Below are 19,381 nucleotides of genomic sequence, written 5' to 3' on the forward strand. Positions count from 1 at the left end.
TTGACTAAGCCTTAGTTCTGCTCCTGCCTGTATCGGATTTTACCTCATTTGTGTTTCCATGTCCATCATTATGTACATCTCTACCGTAAACAGACACTTACCTACCATGTAGTTAGGGGTGCAAACGGATCGGATAGTGCTCAACCCATATCCGTATCCGTATTTTTTTTCGGATACGGATACGGATCAGATAGTAATCGGATACGGATCAGATATTAAACAGATACAGATACGGATCGGATATTTTCGGATACGAATACAGATACGGATATAATTCGGATTTCTAATTCAAAATATATATCTAATTAACTTGTTATACCATTACAAAATATATATCTGATTAACTAAAATTCATCAACATAACTATAACTTTAATTAAAAATACCAACACAAAATATACTCTTTAAAGATATTATAATACAAAAGATAAATAGACACAAAAAAATTCTTTCAAATCTTAACATATCCGAATATCCGAAAAATTAAAATATTCGGATCCGTATCCGATTCCGAAACTCAACCCGTATCCGTATCCGAATCCGCAACTATCTGTATTCGAATCCGCAAAAATTCGAATACGGATCCGGATTCGGACGAGTAATATCCGACCCGTTTGCACCCCTACATGTAGTCCACATTTCTGCGTCCCAGCAACACATAAAATGATAAAATACATGTTTGTGATGAGCAATTAATCATTTTTTTCTTAGATTGTCAATGGTCAGTAGTGTGTTGTTCACCAAAAGACAACCAAAGAATTTTGTTCTTGATGGTACTGTAGCTTGATATCAAACGAGGATAATTAATACTTGATATATACTGATCAATCAATCGAATATTATGAGCAAACATATTAAATTGAAAATTTTGAGCTTTCGAATTTAAGTTTCAACAAATCACTCAAACAAGTCGAGTCAGCATCGAAGTTTTATTCTAGCCGGAGTGCATATATCTCACTGAGGGTCTTCGAAAAGTATGAATTGGATACGCGTGTGAAATTATGGTTTTAGTCTCCATTGAAATCGAAATGTACATATTCGATTTATGTGATTTATGTTTTGATTTGGTTTGACATAGATCGGATCATTTTTGTTCTATCAGTATAGTTTTATTTGAATTTGATTAGAGTTATGGTTGGTTGTGCTTAATAATGATATTCTGATAAATAAAGAGATTTTGATAAATGTACTTATTACAAATTATTCTTACTTGTATTTCCTTCAAATAATTTTTATATTGCATTATCATCCTTTAATATTAACAAAAAGTTGCATAAATAATATTATACAGAATAATTTACATATTTTAAGAACCACGTCTAGCTCCTATGTTTGAAATTTCCGATTTTTTAATATCCTCCAATAATTAAACCTTGGTTGTCCTTAACAGAATAACCAAGAATCCTAGTGGTTCTTAAAGAATAGAACTGTCTAGAATTATGACAGTTCTGAATTTTTTCATTTTTTTTTTGAAAAAACTCAAAATAAAAATACTAAATTAAATTTTTGATAAAACACTAAATTATATCTCAGCAATTGTCTTTTTCTTTAATAGCATACTCTAGATTTGAAAAAGTATCAACATATTATTAGTTACAAAAATAACATTCTAATTAAAAAAAAAAAAATACAACAAAAACTCCTATATCTGAGACTCTATACATTTCTATGAACAATACCTAAGAAAAGGTAGTATAAAATCGAAAATTAGAAAGAATTAATTAGAAACTTCAACTCAATTTTTGAGACTCTTCCCTTTGTTACTTGGATAATTGTTGTAGATCTCCACGCAAGTTTTCTGAAAAGTGGTCATATGCTGAAATCAGACATTTGAGCCTCGAAATATGTTTGTTTGAAGTTTCTTTATCAGAGATCGTCTTCTCGGTGAAGATATCGTCTCTCTTGTCTTATCGCTTTCCCTAGTCTCGTTTGTTTACAATAGAGATTAATTCAGAGAAATACATGTACAACCTACATACGCTTTAGAAATGAGAGAAATGACTTAGAAAAAAATAGATAGATATGCATTATAGCAAGAAGACACAGATTGATAACATAAAAAGTTTGTATTTCATTTATCACACACGAATCATACAGTAAAACTGTGTACAATCGTTGGAGCATTCATATACGCTCGTCCGAAAGAAGGATGCTCATTTTTTTAATTGAACTAATACGGTATTTCTGTTTTGTTATGTCATTTAGCGATTTTTTTATTGTGAGATTGATATTAATTATTAAAAATAATAATTGATAAACAATTTTACTACTCAATTACTCGTCAATTTTAAAAAAAAATCTAAAACCGCTAGAAGTTTGGACGGTTCTATTCTTTAAGAACAAGAATCGTCAGGAATCCAAGAATCCTGTTGGTTGGGGTTCCTTTAATAAAAAAAAAATTGAAGGTATATTTGGAATTTTTAATTACTGGAGGATATTAAAAAAAATCGGTTGAAATTTGGTTGTGAAATTCTTGTGCATATTTAAAATTGAGTCTTTATTAAGAAAAATAATAATATACGAAAGAGCGGTGCTATTTTTAAGTTTCAAAACACTATATTAAGACCGGATATTACCTAGTTCTTAACAAATTTATTGTTTCTTTTTATTTTCTTTTTTGAAAGATTCGTATAATCATAATTTTAGATTATTTTCTTCTAACCAATTGTGCTATCGTTCTATCTCTATTGCTTCTTTGTATATTTTATATATCTTTCTTGCTCCTCCAAAGCTCAATAAATTTTAAAAATAATCTTTCCTCTCTTTACAAAATCTAAAAGTCATAATTAAGAAATTATGGTGAGTGATCAAACAATCCCAAATTCTATTCAAAATATGCTCAAAGCTTGATGAGAAATACCAATTTCCCTCAAAATTAAGATATTTATGTGGCTAGTAATGCATATATAACATGATTCTAACCAAAAACAATCTACACAAAAGAGGATGGCAAGGAGATTTAACATGTCTATTATGTCACAAAAAAAAGATACCGTTACTCATCTATTTCTTAAATGTTAGCTAAGCAAATTTGGTTCTGATTAGAGGAAAGTCAACAATTTTTTTGACAATGGAAAATATCTGGTAATATCTTTGACACTGCAGGGACTAGAGATAAAAAAAATAGCAAATTGTATTCTTAATTAGTAGTATTCAATGCCATGTGTTGGACACTGTAGAATCATAGAAATGCATTTATTTTTCGAAATACTACTGTTAAGACAGTTAGATCTCTCATTCTACTCATTATCTCTTTGTTTGAATATTGATCAGGACATATGGACAAAATGATGAAAAAAAGCTGTAGCTACCTGGCTCCTTGGTGACATCAATGCAATCCCCTTGAGGGTTTGGGACCCAGGTGACAACCATATGTTATTTACCAAGGAGAACCTGAGGAAGCACACATAGGAGGAGAAACTGGATCACCAGCAAATTAAAAACTCCATGAAATTCTCAGTTTTTTTGTATAAAAAATCCACTGTTAGAATTACATCTCAGCTCCAAAACTGTTGGTGGCTTAGAACTAGTTTTATTACTTTTTGTTAGAGAATTTTAATCGTAGAACTCATCTTTTATTTTGTGTTGGATATACAGCTAATATGGATTAGACACTAGTAGTATGTAAGTTACATATTATGTTTCATATACGAAACGAGCTTTATGCCTTTTTTCAAAAATATGCTCAAAGCTTCATATAACAAGCGACCAGTGGCGAAGCCAAATTTTATTTTTCAGAGGATCTGAATCTGATTAAGGACTTGTCTACTCTTAGAAAATGGTCTTGCTTATTTCTGAACCAGTTCTAACGATTTGTGGCGATTCTCTTCTGGCTAGGCAGAATCTACCATTTTTTTCATGGTGAGTCGATTGAATTTGGGAGAAAATATAAGTGTGAAAATGGTGAGCTGAAGGAATTTGAGGAAGAAGATAGTACGGCTCAGAAAAAAGAAAAAAAAGCTTTGAGCATTATAAATATTAAATGGACCCGGTGTATGTATGGTGTAGTGTTTTGCCTGAAAATATGAATTGATTCATAATGAACCATATCCGGCCGAATGTATAAATATTAATGTACATATCCTAACATACAAAAGAACAATTGTACAATTGTCCGTCCTGGTGTATCAATTAGGAAGTAGATTTTTGCTAGTTTAGGCTGATGTCCTTCTTATTCCTTTCTTTTATGAAATAATTTCATATTTGCACAATTCTTCCTTTACTTATCTTCATACTCATATAGTATTAATTTTGTAACAATAATAAACCAAAACTTTTACCTTTTATGTAAATTGTATGTTATTAAAACTTGAACCCGTCAATTTATTCGGAACTTGGACTTGATTTCTGTCTACCCCTGACTCAAATCTTAACTTCACCACTGCAAGCGACAATATCTCTTGTGCTGTCCTGTTCCCTCAACTTACAATTTATAGATCTACTTATTCGAAAATCTTTGCAGAGGTACTATGAAATCGCGAGGAGATATCAAACTCTCAGTTTTTGAGTAACTAATAATTCTAGAACTTTTTTTTCTATTCAATTATACTATCTTCCTTTCCTCTGGATCTACATTTTCACCAGACAATTAACACGATAAACGGAACTTGCAACGAAAACAACTGTATCGTATAACTAGACTACCAGAGAACACATTTGACTAAATGAAGAAGAGAAGCCGTCGCCGTAATTATAAACATCAAAATCAATGAGCATTCAGTCTGTCTATCATAAGAAAGTTTGTCTTTCCAAATCAATCGTTTCCGATTGGCTTATGTATATCATGCTTGATAATGAACTTATTAATTATTAACAGTGATATCAATATCACCTTAATTAATGTATAATCAATGTTGAAACGGTACGATGTTTCAAGTAGTAGGCAATATATACACGACATATATAGCTGAAATTTAAGTCCAGACACTATACGTAGTCTCAGTTAGATTTTTAATTTTTTGGGGCATTCGAAACCTAATTAATTTGTCGAAAACTTAACAGAAAAATGTTGATCAATTATATGAAAGTTTTTTAAATTCGTTTAATATTTATTAGTAGTTGGAATGAAAAGCTGGGAAGGAGTCTCATGTCCATCTTTTTTTTTCTTTTTCTTTTTTTAAAATTCATAGGCGATTGTATTGATAGAAAGAGTTACAAATGAACTATTATAAAATATGAGACAACGAGTGTCTGTGAAAGTATACAACTGTAAACAAACTAAAAACACACAAAGGCATGTGTATTCTGTGGACACATCATTGCTAGATTGTAATAGTAAGAGTCTAGAGATTGTTTCCGTTGTGTGCATATGGCAGCCGGAAAGACACTGAATTCAAATCGGACCAAGAATTGAATCAACCGGACCAGAACAGTCACCAGACAGCCGAGAAGTACTGAATCATCAAACCAGACCGAGAACTAATGTCCATCTAACTAGATAAAACCTCATCAGGTGTGCGTTAATTGTTCTAGCCGTCTCAATAACAGCCCGCTTAGATCGAAAGGATATTTCATGATAACTGTGAATTAATTTTCATTATTATCCAATTCCTGCCTTTTATTTTGGACTTGATATTATATTCTGTAATTAAGCTTTCAAACTTTTTTTTGCCTAAAATTCGTATACATCCAGCTCGTTGATCTTATTAGGAAATTTCTGAATTCACACGTCTATGATATCTTATAGGAAATTTATTAATTCGAATTCGCACCTCTGATATCTTATAGAAAATTTTAATTCTGGAGGATCTACGAAAATTGGATCCAGAATCCTGATCGGATGATTCAAATTGGACAGTCGAAAATTCATTATTCTGCTATTTATGAGATTAATATTTAATAGTAGTATGCACCGTAATTAGCAACCGCTGCAGAAACGACACGCGCGCCTTACTCCTGCTTACTAAATAATGAACTATATGGGAAAAAATGAGGACAAAACATCGTTTTTAATTTAACATATAGATTGCTAATACAATTTTTGTTGGCCCTTCACCTGGCGGATAGATATCTTTTGCTTTTCTTGTATTATAATTTACTTTTTAAGTAAAATGAAGAGGTGTCTGATTTTGAATTGTATAAATTATTTCGTACATGTATAAATACTTCGTAATCTTCAGTATGAATATTGTTCATGTCAAGTATGAATACTTCCTATATTACTAAGCTGTTGGGAATACTTCCTGGTCCCCAATCTGGGCAGGTGTGAATATTATTAGTGTTATATAGGGCTGTATAAAAAGCTCGCGACTCGTGAGTTACTCAAACTCAGCTCGGTAACGAACTCGCTAACAACTCGTTCGTTTAAAATTCGAGTTATTCTGACTCGAGTTGAGTAACTCGTGAGTTAAACGAGTTGAGTTTGAGTTGGACTGAACTCGCTCGTTACAACTCGTGACTCGTTTGATTGATGATTTTCTTCATAATTTTTGACCTATTTTATTTTCCCAACTAGATGTGACTGACTCAAGTTGACCCAATTCATTTCATTTAATCATTTTGTTGTGAATTGTTTGTTAATTCAATATTTACTTCTCATATTATTACATAACAACAATCATAAGTTCAAATGTTCAACATTTCAACACCTTAAACGAGTTGACTCACGAGTCACGAGCCAACTCGAGTTACTCGCGAGTTGAATTCGAGTCAGCGAGCCAGCTCGGCTCAATAATCTCAACTCGAGTCAACTCGACTCACTATCTTCCGAGTTGAATTCGAGTTGTCCATAACTCGAGCTAACTCGGCTCGTTAGCAGCCCTAGTGTTAGATGTGAATATTTGTTAGTGTCAGGTGTGAATATTTTACTAATTAGATATGAATACTTATATATATGAATATTCATTAGTTAAATATTAATATTTCATTTGTTAGATATTAATACTTTATTATTTAGATATGAATACTTCATTGTATAGATTCGCTGTAGTGGTCTCCAATCTTGGCAAATGTCGCTTTCAGACGGTTGTGATCCCCAATCTAGGCTGTCAGATGTCGTCAGCGGTCCCCCTGATCGTTACTGGTCCCCAAAATTAATGGTCTCCTCCAGTTTGTATTTACATATGACGAATATTATAGATAATAAGTATAAATACTATAAATTCGTAGGTATTAATACTATACGTTTTGATGATGAATAAAATTGTATTAATTCTGCTTATTAGCGGTAGTTATCACGTGCGCATCAGTTAGTGATCTCCCATTGTATTTATTTTTTATCTTTTAGCGCGGGAGACAGATAGAGATCTGTATAAAGTTACTGTTAGTCGTTCCCTGTTAATATATATCCGACAACATTCAGAAAATTAGTTGACACGGCTGCCTTTCCTCAACAGAAGTGAAGTTACCGGATCCCATCATGACATGCGCATCTTCTAATCTTTCCTATTTTCTTTTATAATTTTTTGTTTGCGTAAGAAATCTGTGACAGGTCCATATTAATTTATGAGTGAGTCTATGGTACTATGCATATTACAATTTGTTACTGTGTTACGGTTCTATATTTGAGTTTTCAAATTCTAACAGTTGATTCGAACCGTTCATCTTGTTCTCCATATTAATATGTGTTTGGAGACCAAATTTTATATTTTTTGAAATTTTTTACTATTTTTTAGATTTATTGAAAATCACTGTTTTTGGATGGCCCAGAATTTTCAGATCAAGTGATTTTCTAAATATTTAAAAAAATAGTAAAAATTTTTCAAAAAAGTAAAATTTGGTCTCCAAACACATATTAATATGGAGAACAAGATGAACGGTTCGGATCGACCGTTAAAATTTGAAAACTCGAATATAGAGCCGTAGCACGGTAACAACCCGTGATATGCATAGTACCATAGACTCACTCTTAATTTATTGTTAATTTAGATATCTGTTCTTTTCAGTTCGGAAACACGCACACTTCACTGATTCCTTGACATTATTTAAAATAAAATTTTGACAACGTCGACAGATTAATTAATCATATATTAATTTTAGATTATCAAATCAAGATATATATTGTGTTCTGACTTCCGACCAAAAAATAATAAGAGAGAACGAAAAATGAACAACTGAAAAAGCGCGTGCATGTTAAGGAATAGCTAGAATAGTGATATTTAAGAATAACAAATGAGAATAGAAAATAAATAGTAATTTTTAAATTAGTATAAAAATAGTGCTATTCGGATTAATAAAAATGTTGTTTGGATTGTAAGTTTGAAATAGTAAATAGTTGTAACTAATAAATAATAGTGTTAACAATGTGCTAATTAAGAGAAAAGATAAGCAAGTGGGGTCTCAAATGAATTGTCACGATATGAAAATAATAGAAGTGTCAATTTTATCTCTATTCTATTATTAAGCACGTTGGGTGTCCGATCCGCCAACGGCTACGATTGAGAGATGAAACTTCAGATTTGATCTCAGCTCTCTAATTACATATTTTGTCTTCTTTTGATTAAATGCATCTGTTTTATGTATAGAAGTCTAAATTTAGTTAAAAACATACCCACCACATATGCTGCCAACGTTCCAATTAAAATTGAATAAATTATGAAATTTAGCGATATATTTATTTGTTTCCTTATTTTTTTTGTTTCCATATTTCTCCTCTTCAATTGAGAAGACTACACCTTCTATTTTCTTATTTATTGTTTCCTTACTTCTTCGTTTCTATACGGATCACAATGAAAATCATTTTTTTTTATTTCCTTATTTCTCTTTCTTTGTTTCTATACATATTGGTGTGGGCAATTTATAATATATTTTCGATATAAAATATATCAATGTGTGTGTGTGTGTTCTAAATTGGAAACAAAGAAGAATATAAATTGGAATGTGTGTGTGAATATATATTTTTCTTATAATATGTGTGTGTGTGTATTTATGTTTTTTGACATTAGATTCGAAATAGAGCTATTATTTGATATCATTGGTACTTAAAAATAAAAAATCATCACATCATCAAATTGTTATCAGAGATCACGATTAAAGTTAATTAAAAATACAGAATCATATAAATTTTCTATTAACATGTGTTTTAATTTTTAGATAATTATTATTTTCATTGATATATTTGTTTCTTATAATATGTCCCCGTTGAAACGCACGAGTATAATACTAGTAATTTTGAAACTGTGTTAATGGAAATCTAAAAAGGAAGCATTTTTTTTTCTCTCTCTCTTCACACTTTTGAATAGTAACTATTTCAACATTTACAATAAGGAATAGTAGTTATTCCAACAAAGAAAAAAAAAAATAGCAGTTATTCTAACTATTCCAAATAACAAAAATATTATTTGAATGCACATTGCTATTCCGAATAACCCTTTATTCCCGCTATTTTCATTTCATCCAAACATACCGACAGTTGTTGTAACCACACAAATGCATCGAATAAATTAAAGTTCTTGTAACCACACAAATGTATCCACGAATCGCTTTCGCCAATTTTGTTTCTCGTAACCCTCCCTCTTATAGTAATGAACTTCTTTTACTTTTCTGTATGATGCCTCTGTCAATCCATTTCAAAAAAAAAAAAAAAAGAAAAAAAAAGAAAGACTTTTCTGTATGATATTTTTACATCAGGAGTCATGCTGAATTGCTGATACATATGTTAAATGTGTTGATTGTTTTGAATTTCTAATTGTGCGGTTCAGGTTGAAAGAATTTTGTTATCCATTAGTCCCTTTTATAATTATTTTTATTTATTTTTATATGCATAAAAATATATTAAAGCTACAGCATAATAATCATGTATTTTTTTCAGTCCAGAATAAACATACTCTTATGTGGTCTGTATATAATCTATTTTTTTAATATTTATCTTTTTAATTGTATAAATTAAAATATTTGGCTCTAAGACAATGTATTTTCTTATTTTGAACTAATGTTCTCTAAAATTAACAGAATAACAGGTACTAGTTCGCAAATTTCCAACCTTTTTCTTTAAATATGGATCGTCATATACATACGATAAAATCATATTTGAAAATACTGACCTGTTCGTTATAATATATTTTTAATCTAGTAATTAGTTTATATTTTAATATATTTTTCTTGTTTAAAATATTACTTTTTCCACGGCCTGGATTTTGAGTTTTAGTGGTGATCTATCGGTATTGATTGACTTTGCCCTGCTGGAATTTTTTTTGCCCCATCTGAATGTTTGATTTGTAATTCGGATTAAATTTAATATTAAAATCAAAATAAATTTCTTAAATTATGATTGGTAATTAGAATTATACGTTAAAACATCAGACATTACAAGTCAGAGCATTGAAAAATATAAGTTAAAGTATTATTTTTTTATCGAATATCAAATTAATTAATAGATTTAAATTCGATAAGTTATTTATTTTTTTGCATCCTAATGAAAATCCTGATCCGTCCATGTTACCGATGGTGGCGGCTTTGAACAAGCGGCGGCATTCATAGTTTAAAAATTGAAGGGAAGCCATATCTCAATCTGCATGGTGGTTTTTGGTCCCAAGTCAGTCAAGCGGCATATCAAATCAGACAGGTGTTACCCGTGAAATGTATTTCCAAGTTTCATATCAAATCAAGGACAATATATAACGATAGGTTGACAAAATTAGAAGAGCGGAGAAAACGGACATGTAATTAATTGAAATGATAAGAAAAGTTTACAGAAAATAGTGTTAGCTATAGTTACAGAAAGTTGAATAAAACAGCAAATCAAAATCATCATTTTGTCAAAGCTATGTTTGATAAATTAGAATGCTGATAAGACATCTATTGAAAATTTCTTAGTGAAGATGCATGTATCGTTTATGATGTGAATAACGTTGTGTACGTTTCTTTGAATTACATCTGAACTGTCGTCACTATCAAATAATTTGCAAATGCAAATTTGTTCGCCATTTTGTTAACTGTTGCATGTGAAATCCATGCTAGTTGTTGGTACTGATTTAAATCATTATAACTTTTATGACCGTTGATGGTAGGACTGTTCATGAGCCGAGTTGAGTCTGAGTTGTTAATTCAGTTTTGAGACAGAAACTTCAATTTGGAGACACTGAATTACACTCTCCATTTTCAAAGTTTTCAAATTCCAAACAGTTGATCCAAGCCGTTCAACATAATGTATATGTTAAAATGTGCTTGCAGATCAAATTTTACATTTTTTTGAATTTTTTTACTATTTATTAAGTATTTAACAAAATCGCTATATTCAGACCGTTGAATTTTTGTAACCATCTTAATAAATAGTAAAAAAATTCCAAAAAATGTAAAATTTGATCTGCAAGCACATTTTAACATATACATTATGTTGAACGGTTTGGATCAACTGTTTAGAATTTGAAAACTTTGAAAATGGAGAGTGTAATTCAGTGTCACCAAAAAAGAGTGTAATTGGATCCCTCCTCATATATTATAGTTATTATTAATATATTAATATTATGTAATTAGTATCTTATTAACCATATATAACTATATAATTAATATGTTATATTGTTAATATATTAAATAATTATTATAATAATATTATAATATTTTATAGTTATTATTAATATATTAATCTTATATGATTAGTATCTTATTATTAATAATTATTATGAATATATAATTATATAATTAATATCCTATATTATCATTATTATTAAATCATTATCATGTTAATATAGTAAATCATTATTATATTAATCTTATATGATTAGTATCTTATTATTAATAATTATTATGAATATATAATTATATAATTAATATCCTATATTGTTAATATAGTAATTATTATTAATCTTATATAATTAGTATATTATTATAAATATTTAACTAATTTAGGCTTTCAAAATTTTAGCCCTCCACCAACTCTAACCAAATAAGAAATACTTTAAGTTATAATTTAACTTTAGATCTCAACCAAACATGAATAATTTAAATCGGCCTAAGTTGAAATAATCAATTTTGATCTTCTTTAGATCACAATAAAACATGGGTAATTTTACTAATTTGACAAAAATTTCCTTCGCCATACCTTGTCATAAAGCGTATCTCCCAACTAATGCCTACTTTCAGTTTTTCTTTGGTACGGTGTCATTCAGTGTGTATCCAGAGGCATGTAGCTCATTGCGAAGCTAAATCTAGCGCAAGACGCCCATGTGTTTGTCTTTTTTTTTTTTTTTTTTTGGAATACTTGACTGATGCAGTCAAGTTGCCCATGCGTTTGTCGCTCTTGTTTCTTTGCTCAGTTCATTCATTGTTCCCAAAACATGCACATGTTGTTAGAGTTTTCTTAATGTCAATAATTTATTGTAGATAATAATTGATGGATAATTCTAGCTAGACTACATTAGTTTTTATAGTACATTTATTTAACATCTAGAAGACTGTGATTTAAATTAAATTAATTTAAATTAAATTATAAAAATAAAATGTATAAGAAACTTGGGTTAATTTGAAAATTGTTTAGCTTTCTATCAGATATTTACGATTGTATTTAAACAACTTTTGATACCTTACTAATTAAATTATAAATTAATTTAAAATCAATGCAAGCCTTAGATAATAGAGAATACATTTGAATTTTTTTTTAAACAATTTTTGTAAGAAGTAAGATGTATTTATATTATTTAGCTCGGATGTATGTATGCTAGAATTATATATTCATAATTAATATGACTCCGGAACAAAAAAGTTTGAATTTTTTTTTCTAATGATTTAATTAGCCAAACCTAAAATCGAATGGAAGTAAAGAAAACAGATACTGAAGATCCACGAATTTTCAAATATATATCTACAAAACCGATATCGTGTTGAAGGATAAATGCTTATTTAGTTTTATGACTAGCATGTGATTTCTGGAGGAGCAATGTCTGAACTCGATCTAAAAGGTCATCCATCACTTATTATGTACCATATACATATGCATGGTGATGGAGATCAGCACATGTGAAGTACAATGGACTTGGAGAGAAGAAGGGGGTGGTGCTTGCTATCTCTAGCACTAGCACGTCGAGTTTGGCCATGCTGATCGATGGAGACGTTTTGGTTTCTATTGACTAATTGGATAATTATAATCTTATCCGTTAGGATTCTATTGACATATTGGCATGCGTATCTTCCTTTGTTCTTCCTCTTTGTATTGCCAAATCACCAAATATGTTTAGGATACACTTATTATGGGCAACGAGGGCTGTATGTCTATAGTCACCTATAAGTCATGCGTGCGGTTCCCTACTATTTATTGATACTGTTGACTCAACCTAAATCTCTGTTGAATTTTCTCTTTTAATTTTCTTGTTCTGGTTTGGGGTTGGGAGATTGATGGAACATAAATGCCTAATCTTATCCTGTGCTAATTGTTGCATGTATCTGCAACAGCAACAGCAACAGCAACAGCAACAGAAACAGCAACAGCAACAGCAACTTGCTAACTATTCTTCGATTCTCAAAGTAATATAGCATTTTTAACCTATTCAATTGAAGATTGACGAATTATCTAATATGTTCACTCGTCAATGGATAAAAAGATGCCATTTCTATCCTGCCGTTATTCTCAGATTATTGTGAAAAAGTATTTCAAATTCCACCTTTTTAATCTTAGAATGATAATCTCGATCTTTGAAACATATATAGGAGAATAAGAATATTTTTAGGAGAGCACTAGCCTTAACTATGAATACCGTTCACTTCTCAGTATGCCTGTATGGATCTTGTTATTACATTAGTACTGAACCATGATTAAATTACCAAAATTATTTGTAAGCTTCCATAGTAGTTCTTGTTATATTAAATGCATGTCATCTTCATTCTTCTGTTGATGAGCAAAAGGAACTCATAATTCATTCTTACATAACCGAGCACTTGTGTGTATTTTAAGTATCCTGACCATCAAATGATCCAAGGTATAGAGCAGGTTCGATACCAATAGCAGCAGCTACAGTACTTTACTGGTCCCGGCTATCAAGAATGAAAACTAAATTGGAATAAGGAATATATACAAGCCAACAGTCAGACGGATTGTGGAATTTTCAAAAGAGCCCAATACAAGATATCACTAAGCCACCTTTTGTTTTAAGCATTTGAAGAGACAGACATACAACTTTTACTAAATTAAGTCTTCATTTATAAAGATTCATTGACATAAAATTTTCCAAGTACAATATGCAAATTAAACAGAGAGTTCTAGTGCTGGGAAGAAGTCAGGACTCAGGACTGTAGGTCATTTGAGCTATGAGCAAATTGTTCTTGTCTAATGCTGAATTATTTTGATTAATGCAAAACACAGCTTGATGGTCCTTTTTCTTCTTTCTCCAACAGTATATGCACTTTTCCAAATACTGAAAAAAGAAGGGGCCTTTCTGCAATTTTAATATCAAAGGCGTGAGTGAGCAAGGGAAGATGATAAACTCATACTGGTCAGCATGTCTGTGACTTGCTCCATGGCACTGAGTGCTGCTTTCAACACATCCTGTGAACCTCCAGACTTCACAATGTTATTGATCTATGATTTGAAATCATAAAAAAAAAAAAAAAAAAATCAAATTATGCAAACAGAATTAAGCAAGAACAAAAGGCTTAACACATACCTTGTCAAGATAATCCTGCACTAAATTTATGCTGCCAATGTAATCTTGCTCTTCTATGCATACATTAATGTGTTTAGGGGATCCCAACCTAGACTCCAATGAGTACCACTATTAGTTCTATGAAATTCTCAGCATGTCTAAATTGCAATATCTTCAGAATGAACATCCTTCTTATTTCAAGTAATAAAAACAAGAATGAATGGTATAATGCTTTGAGCATGACAACTAAAAATAATTGAAAAATTTGATGCTTTCAATTGAACAGTAGGAGGATACCCGGTTGCTTTCAAGAAATAGCATGAGGCATCATTTGATGGTCCATTCATAGACTCCATTCCCTAGCAAAACAAATCCAATATGAATAAGTTAGGTTGAAAAATAAACTGTGAGCCTCAGTTTAATTAAAAACTGGTGTTTGTGTCATGACTGGCATGGAAATTAATATGTTACCAGTCTTTTACATGTAGATTAGTAAGATTACTTCAGCTAATAATTTCCATGCTAGCAAATTAAATGTTACCTTCATTTTGATCAAATAAAGTGTTCCTCCTAATTTGTAAAAAGTTAAAACCAACCCAACAGTTGTACTCATAAGTATAGCCTTAAGTATAGAACAAAAGGACTAAAATAATGGAATACACTTAACAGAGTGCATTGCGACCAGTACTTGAACAAAATGATTTGGAGGTACTAGCTTTCTTTATTTCATTTTTAACGCATATGCCAAATAGATTAGATTGTTTAGTCACTGCTCTGCAATTAAATAATCAAAATTTTAAGAAGGTTCAAATCTGACAACGGATGGAAACTTATCAGTACCTTAGAATGAAAATCAATACTAGCAGAAGTGTCTGTAAGCTCATCAGCATCGGAGCCTACAGGCAGAAATCATAATTGCATACTTTAAATTTTTAATAAACAAGTAATAAATTCACTTTGAAATATAACTGCAAGTATTCTAGCTAGCTTGTTCTGACAGGTTAAAGCAACTAAAAATGCAAACTTATGTATCACTTAGCCTTCAAGAATAAATTATTTTATTAAGAACAAAAACAATCCAATAATTTTAGAAATTTTCATCCTTGACTCTTTCCATTAAATGGGAAAAGTACAGAAATAAAATCTATCAATATGAAAAGTAATAATTATTTGCAACTCCAGATGACAAATGAAAATAACATGCCATGCATATTAATTGCTCAACCTTTAGAATTTGAGAAATTCTAGGGCGCCTTGTTTTTCATGTACATACTTCAAATTGTACTACAACTGTGTTTCATCCAAATGTGCTTTAACAAGCTTCCAATTTAACAGCATTTTTTACTTAGGAACCTAACAATAATCTGAGCTAGTATACAAGTTCTTATTCAAATTAATTTCAACACAAATTCCTTTTTGCTATGACTTCCAACCTTACTACTCTTCACTCTGCGGTCAAGCATTTCTCCAAAAATCTACTAACCTTTCTGAAAGCAAACCAAGTTTTCTTCAAATTCAAGAGATGGGAACCAAACTAGCTTCAGTACATGAGCAGTGAAATCAATAATGAAAAGCAAGAGAAGGATGAAGCAAGCTTTTTTAAAAAATGTTTAACAGAACTTAATGGCAAGATGATTATTTAACGATTTAGCAATTGAGTGGGATGAAATGGCCGATACATTATGCTACCAGCATTTTTTACAAAGTTTTTTTTTTTTTTTCTAGTTTTATGTAAGTCCAAATTTTAAAAACACATTCTTGTTCTCAATAACATAACACCACCAAATTTAGATACAAAACATTTTACAAAATAACTTTTCAAAAATTGTGAGACCTCAAAATTGCATTTTAACCCTTGAGTAGCCTTGAAAAACCATAAAGAATAGTTTTTCAAATAAATCCAGCTTTTTGACACTTAATAGAGCCCTTGTTTCAATGCTTAATCTGATAAATTGTCCAAAATCCGGTAAATCCGTCTTTTTCAAAATTTTAAACCCAAAAGGTCCAAAATCCAATTTAACTGTTTAATCGGCATCTTTTAAAAATTTAGGATAAAGTAAGCAATTCTATGTTATTACACACAAAAGTATTGAGAAATTGGAACAATTAATTAGTGGGAAATGATGGACTCTAATATAATTATTGGATGCATATATCAATGAACAAAGAAAGAAGGGGACTTAAGGGAAGTAGATCACTTATCCGTCCTATTTTTTATACTTCGGCTTAATGATTGGAACAAATTATTAAGATGTGGATGAGGGGGGTGAGGGATCAGGGATTATGCTGTCAATCTACAGTTTCCAATAATACTGCACCTTTCTTACATGCTAAGGAAATAGTGGTACAAGCTCTAAAATAAGCCTTAGAAAGGTTTGATGGCATTTCAGGACTAAAAATATACTGTTCAAAGAGTGAAATAGTATCTTAAACTTATCCGTAAAGAGAGTGAGTGAGTTGGAGAATTAACCAAGAAATATCTTGGCATTATTAATTCATGGGAAAAAAACCTGAAAGAGAGGAATGCAGACTGACAAGCATACAAACGAAATTTGAAGGACACAAGGGAATTTTTTTTTTTTTTTTTTTTTTGGGGGGGGTGGGGGGAGGGGAGGGTTGGTAGGGGTGTAAACAGAATGAATATTATGTGTTCTGTCTGTGTTCGTATCAGCATAGTTAACTGTGCATATATTATCTATATCCATAATAAATCGACGATTAATGCTAACCATATTCACATCAATGCATATATGGATTAAGATTATGGTCCTTTTCAATGATGCTTTTTATTTGCAAAGAATTTGCCAAATAATCAAAATTTCAATCAGTGCATCTCAAATTTTAGTTCTTTCTTTTATTAACTGTATTAGATGATTGCAATAGTTCAAAAAGGAGAAGGGCACATCCAGAAAGAGACTTAAAATCAAATTCAACGCACCAAAACTCAAACACAATGCATCAAAAGACAATACTTACCAGCAGATCTGAGAAATGTACCCTCTCCAGGGGATTCTTTCCCACCAAGTGCCAGTCGAATCCTGCAACAAGATGGTTTAAATAGAAAATATGCAAGTTGCATATATAGGTGCTTGACTATTTGCATGAAGAAATGGATACTGATTAAAATTTCTTTACTACAAAAGTATCAATTTACATTTTTAGAACTGATCAGATGACATAAATTTGTATTTAATAGATTGTCTATTATGAGTTTTTGGTGTTAAGTTGCAATATAGACAAAATGCTCACACTAATTGGTCTTTAAACATCATAATTAACAATATAAAGTGGACAGACAGATCATGCTTCTCTTCTAGTTACGGAAAGGACTGGTACAGACCAGCACATAACTATACTGTAATCCTTGATCTAAGCACACTAACATGATAGAAAAGGCTAATTTGATTGCTAGGATCTAGTTTTATCTTATTGTAACATTTTATGTAACAGAAATTACAAGTACCTTTTTCGTGGATAATATCCATCAATATGTTCATCTGGCATAGTATTTAACACACCAATGAATCGAGGAAACTTGTGACCTATCTCCTCTGCTGTCTTACTGAATTCCTAAATTTGATTCAAAATGCATAAATAAGAACGGTAAAGATCTTGGTACAACTAATATCAACTATTTTGCATGGCACATTATAATAACCGATTTTCACTGGAAGTTAAAAATAAGAATTTACTGAGAACTCATTAACTGGCACTACAAATTTGGTCTCCATGCTAAGTATATCAGAGTAAATAACATCCCAACCTAGTACAATAGTTACTGGGATAATCTCCCAAAATTTGGTGTTGATCTAAAATATATTAAAGCAAATGGACAAAATTAAAGGTTCAACCAATGGATCAAATCAAACTAAATGAAATAATAGGAAGATTCTTTTGACGATCGGGGGTATGGACCTGAATGCACGCAGAAAGTTGTGGCTGATAGACCCCCTCCTCTCTACGAGAGAGGTCAAAGTCCATATCCATTTCTCCCGTTGATCTTTACCTGCTGATATTCTCTTTTCGAACCTCCACTTCAACACACTTTGCACCAGGTTATTAAACATTATATAAATAAAAATTAACTAAAACAATTAATATCAAATGGTGAGATGGCCGAGTTGGTCTAAGGCGCCAGATTAAGGTTCTGGTCCGAAAGGGCGTGGGTTCAAATCCCACTCTCGCCATATTTAATTTTTTCATTTTTTTTAATCAGTTAGTCCAAAAGTTTACAATCTGGCCCATTAAACTCATTTTCAGTCTGGCAGCACAACATGTGAATTTTTCTTTTTTGAGTATATTTTACAGATCAGGTTAGCCCAAAAGTTTAGAATCTGGCCCATAAAACTTATTTTCAGTCTGGCAGCACAATATGTGAATCAATTTTACGTCAATCTGGTCCATCAAACTTACTTTCAATCAAGCCCAACAATGTATAGATCAGGTTTAACGGAAAAAATGCCGATATAGGAAAGCAACCAATGCTGACCTCTAGAACTTTCTAGCGGTGCCGAGACAGGACAAGAAGCCTGCTGACATCAGAGTAATTCGGGACCTTGCTTGCCAAGCTTTTTTTTTTTTTTTTTTGAGGGGACTTGTTGCCAAGTTCTTCTGTCACTGCAGCGGTGAACCTTTTCTCCTTGTGGAAGCACTGTCGCACTGAACGAACAAACATTTGCTGGAGTGATGAGACAGGAACCCGTTACACAAATAATTCCTACTGTTAGATATATGAAATTAGGAAAATAAACCACCCAAACTATTTCGAATTCGTATCCTCTGAGATATCTCAAACTTTGCGTGACTTTCTGGAAAATCCCAACCGTTTAAATACGTTCTGCACGAATCTCAAAGCACACAGACCCCTACGTC

At 31.2% G+C, this 19,381-nt stretch overlaps 1 protein-coding gene and 1 non-coding gene across 3 annotated transcripts; one reads left to right on the forward strand and one right to left on the reverse strand.

Annotated features, from left to right (window-relative positions):
- Positions 1-13,969: 13,969 nt before the first annotated feature.
- On the reverse strand, positions 13,970-18,553 carry LOC144558590 (uncharacterized). 2 transcript variants are annotated; one of them, XM_078307434.1, is made up of 7 exons: positions 18,425-18,553; positions 17,973-18,079; positions 17,486-17,547; positions 15,350-15,405; positions 14,807-14,868; positions 14,531-14,618; positions 13,970-14,445 (listed from the first exon to the last, which is right to left on the reverse strand). In XM_078307434.1, exons 1-7 carry the CDS (start codon positions 18,494-18,496, stop codon positions 14,317-14,319), a joined length of 576 nt encoding a protein of 191 aa, XP_078163560.1. In that variant the 5' UTR covers positions 18,497-18,553; the 3' UTR covers positions 13,970-14,316. The 2 variants fall into 2 exon arrangements, with proteins under 2 accessions (XP_078163560.1, XP_078163561.1); XM_078307435.1 differs by lacking the exon at positions 18,425-18,553 and adding an exon at positions 18,202-18,398.
- A 62-nt stretch (positions 18,554-18,615) lies between these two features.
- TRNAL-AAG (transfer RNA leucine (anticodon AAG)) lies at positions 18,616-18,696 on the forward strand. The gene has a single exon. It is a non-coding gene; the product is annotated as a tRNA-Leu (tRNA).
- The last annotated feature ends 685 nt before the right edge of the window (positions 18,697-19,381 follow it).

This window comes from Carex rostrata, chromosome 8 (assembly GCF_964058835.1).
Source record: "Carex rostrata chromosome 8, lpCarRost1.2, whole genome shotgun sequence".
NCBI classification, from domain to species: domain Eukaryota; kingdom Viridiplantae; phylum Streptophyta; class Magnoliopsida; order Poales; family Cyperaceae; genus Carex; species Carex rostrata.

What these genes read in the sequence shown, in the direction of transcription:
- LOC144558590 (XM_078307434.1), bottom strand. Translation starts at nt 18,496, where the DNA reads ATGGATATGGACTTTGACCTCTCTCGTAGAGAGGAGGGGGTCTATCAG. An exon ending in GGATATTATCCACGAAAAAG is followed by an intron (nt 17,548 to 17,972) that starts GTACTTGTAATT and finishes ATCTTGTTGCAG; the next exon opens with GATTCGACTGGCACTTGGTG. An exon ending in GTATTGATTTTCATTCTAAG is followed by an intron (nt 14,869 to 15,349) that starts GTACTGATAAGT and finishes TTGTTTTGCTAG; the next exon opens with GGAATGGAGTCTATGAATGG.